Here is a 2,728-nt window from a genome sequence, read left to right as displayed (position 1 = left end):
GAAGTGTTGGGATCATTTTATTTTGGGAGATCCCGAGGGACAGACAGTTATTTCTTGAGGATGGGGACGGTCCCTGAAACTCTGGAATCTTGCCTTCAATCTCTTAATTTCACCTTTGCTTAGCATTTGAACTTTTCAAAGCATGTTTACACGAATTGCACGGCATGCACTGTGGGTTGGTAAGGCCAGATGAGGAAGCTGGTTTCCTAGGAGAAGCTGGGACAGAAAGCCAGGTCTCAGGCTTTGCGGGAGCATCTGGTGTCAGGGCTGGGAAGACCTGGGAATGACTGAGACCAGCTTTCCCAATGCCAGGAATGCCCATCCCTAAATGGGTGTCTGCCAGGGAATTCCAGTAATTCGGTACAGAAATACCTTGGTTTGCGAGCATAATTCGTTCCGGAAACAAACTACTCATATTGCAAGACATTGCTCATTTAGCACATTAAAATGTATTAGAAATGTTTGCTCATCTTGTGGAACACTCGCAATCCAACTTACTTGCAATCCAAGGTTTTACTGTATTTATTTTAGTAAGAATTAGGATTAAAAATTTTCACTTGCATGTCAATCTCATGATTTATAGTGATGATATAAAGCAAGTGTCCTTGTCTATAAATACATTAATTCACTTAAGTAAAAAAAAATGAGTCTTTTAAAGAAAACTATTAACAATAATGATAGGCTGGCTGAGTGGCTCAGTTGGTTAAGAGCTCGCTCAAGAGTATGAGTTCTGAGCAACAGCGGTTCAATGCCCAGCCCGAGCTGAGCTGCTGCTGAGCTACCAACAGGTGTCAGGATGGCTCAGCTAAAAAACAAAAAAACAAAAACAATAATGATAATCTGCAATATATAGCACTTCCTAAAATGGTATAGCTGTTTGATTGGCAGCATTGCCATGAGGGCTTTACTTGTATTAAAACTCATTTAATCATTACAACAACCTCATGAGAGTAAGTATTATCGTATGGGGAAACTGAGTCACAGAGTGGTTTATCAATTTGTTCAAGAGTCAGCACCAGAAAGTGGCAGAGCAGGGATTTGAACCCAGACCTTGTAGCTCTGTGACTCCACTCTATTTTGTTGCCTCTCAGTCTTGCTGGTGACTGGAAGGATGCAAATGACTAACATTTGGGTGTGCTTCTCTGGCCCAATCCCCATATAATACAGGGAGGGAAACTGAGGCTCAGAGAGTAGTAATTTCATTTAATGAGCACACGCTATGTGCCAGACACTGTGCTAAGTGCTTTTGTGGATTAGCAGTTTAATTCTCACAACCAAGTCAGGAGATGGATGTTCGTATCCTCACTTTATAGCCGGGGAACCAGATTCAGAGAGGTAAAGGAAGTTGTCCAAAGTCACACAGCAGCCAAATGGTGGAGCTGGGGCTTAAATGGACACCAAAGTCCAGCCTCTTTGCCCCTACTCTGCACTGACCACTCCCCAGAGAGAGGAAAAAGCAACTTGGCTAAAGTCACACAGCTGGTGGCAAGGCCCTCGTGTCCCCCTCACCACACTGTCTCTCTGATTACGTTTCCAACTAGTATATTGGGTCGTTGGAAAAGTCATGACACATTTTCACAACAAAAAACATAGAAAAATATGTCATGACTTTTCGACCCAATATATTTATTTGTTATTACTTGTAACATTTCGCTATGTAAAAGCAACATGGNCCCCATTATATATTGTTTCTATTTCCTTTTTTATTTTAGTCGTAATCTCCCCCCCACCTCCCACCAACTAGAATATAAGCTCAATGAAGGCAGGGGCTTTCTTTGGGTTCAGCAATGTGTCACCAAGATTCTCAGAACAATGCCTGACTCATGGAAGGTTTTCAATAACTATTTACTGGATGGATGGAAAAGATATTGGACTGAGATACAGGTCACCTGGGCTCTGGAGCTGGCTCTGTCACCCCTTGGCTTTGCGAACAATTTTACAGATGAGGGAACAGTTTTGAGAGGTGAAGTTACTTATCTGGGAGCCTGGGTTAGCACCTGGGTAGCCTGGCCCTCACCCACGCCCTCCACTGCCTCCCTGACCTTCTAACCAGGGGCCAGAGAGAGGAGGAACATGAGGAGTGCTGTCCCACGGGGCTCCCAGGCATGTCATTGAGGGGGTCTGGGCTGGGGGAGCCTCTGGGCCCACAGAACCAATGGTGCTCGTTTGCCTGCAGAGGGGACCAGGCCCTCTCAGGTGGCCCTCCAAAGGGGCCTCCTGCAGCAGCCACCAGACCCAGGGCTTGCCAGCTCCTTGAGCCACCTGGATACTCCCGACCTGACCAGGTGGCGCCTCGGCAGGGAGGAGTCCCTCAGCTTATCTCACTGTGTGGAGCTCGGCTGCAGGGCCAAGGGAGCCTGCCCCTGCCCCGCCGTGCCGCAGGCCCCCATCGACGGCAGGATCGCAGGTGAGCCGGAGGCTGTGTTCCCCTGTCCTGGAGGGAGGTGCGCTGGGGCCGAGTCCCAGAGGGGTCACGGGTGACAAGGAGGAGGGTGGTTTTGATCTGGGGTGTGAGGGGGGTCTGTGCCGAGTGGTAGGGGTGTGGAGTGACTATTCTGTGTGCTGGCCACAATCTGGCCGCAGTGGGCAGTGCTGCCCAGGATTGGCAAGCCCACCCTGTCTCCAGAGCAGAGACAATTAAGCCAGCCATCGTCAGTCAGTCAGATCAGCAAGGAGTAGCAATCCCTCCACCCCGCCTTTAAAATCTTATGTATTTATTTTTAAATAA

The 2,728-nt window shown here is 47.9% G+C and overlaps 1 protein-coding gene across 1 annotated transcript in view; it reads left to right on the top strand.

Moving 5' to 3' along the window:
* Positions 1 to 2,487, top strand: part of ETV7 (ETS variant transcription factor 7) — a 29,092-nt gene extending 26,605 nt beyond the window's left edge. Inside the window, exon 5 of the mRNA XM_019667437.1 lies at positions 2,177 to 2,487. Within this exon, the coding sequence (XP_019522982.1) occupies positions 2,177 to 2,481 (305 nt within the window). The 3' untranslated portion in view covers positions 2,482 to 2,487. The remainder of the gene's footprint in view (positions 1 to 2,176) is intronic.
* Positions 2,488 to 2,728: the final 241 nt, after the last annotated feature.

This window comes from Hipposideros armiger, unplaced genomic scaffold (genome assembly GCF_001890085.2).
Source record: "Hipposideros armiger isolate ML-2016 unplaced genomic scaffold, ASM189008v1 scaffold_497, whole genome shotgun sequence".
Classification (NCBI taxonomy): Eukaryota; Metazoa; Chordata; class Mammalia; order Chiroptera; family Hipposideridae; genus Hipposideros; species Hipposideros armiger.
This window is presented reverse-complemented; position numbering and strand designations above follow the sequence as displayed.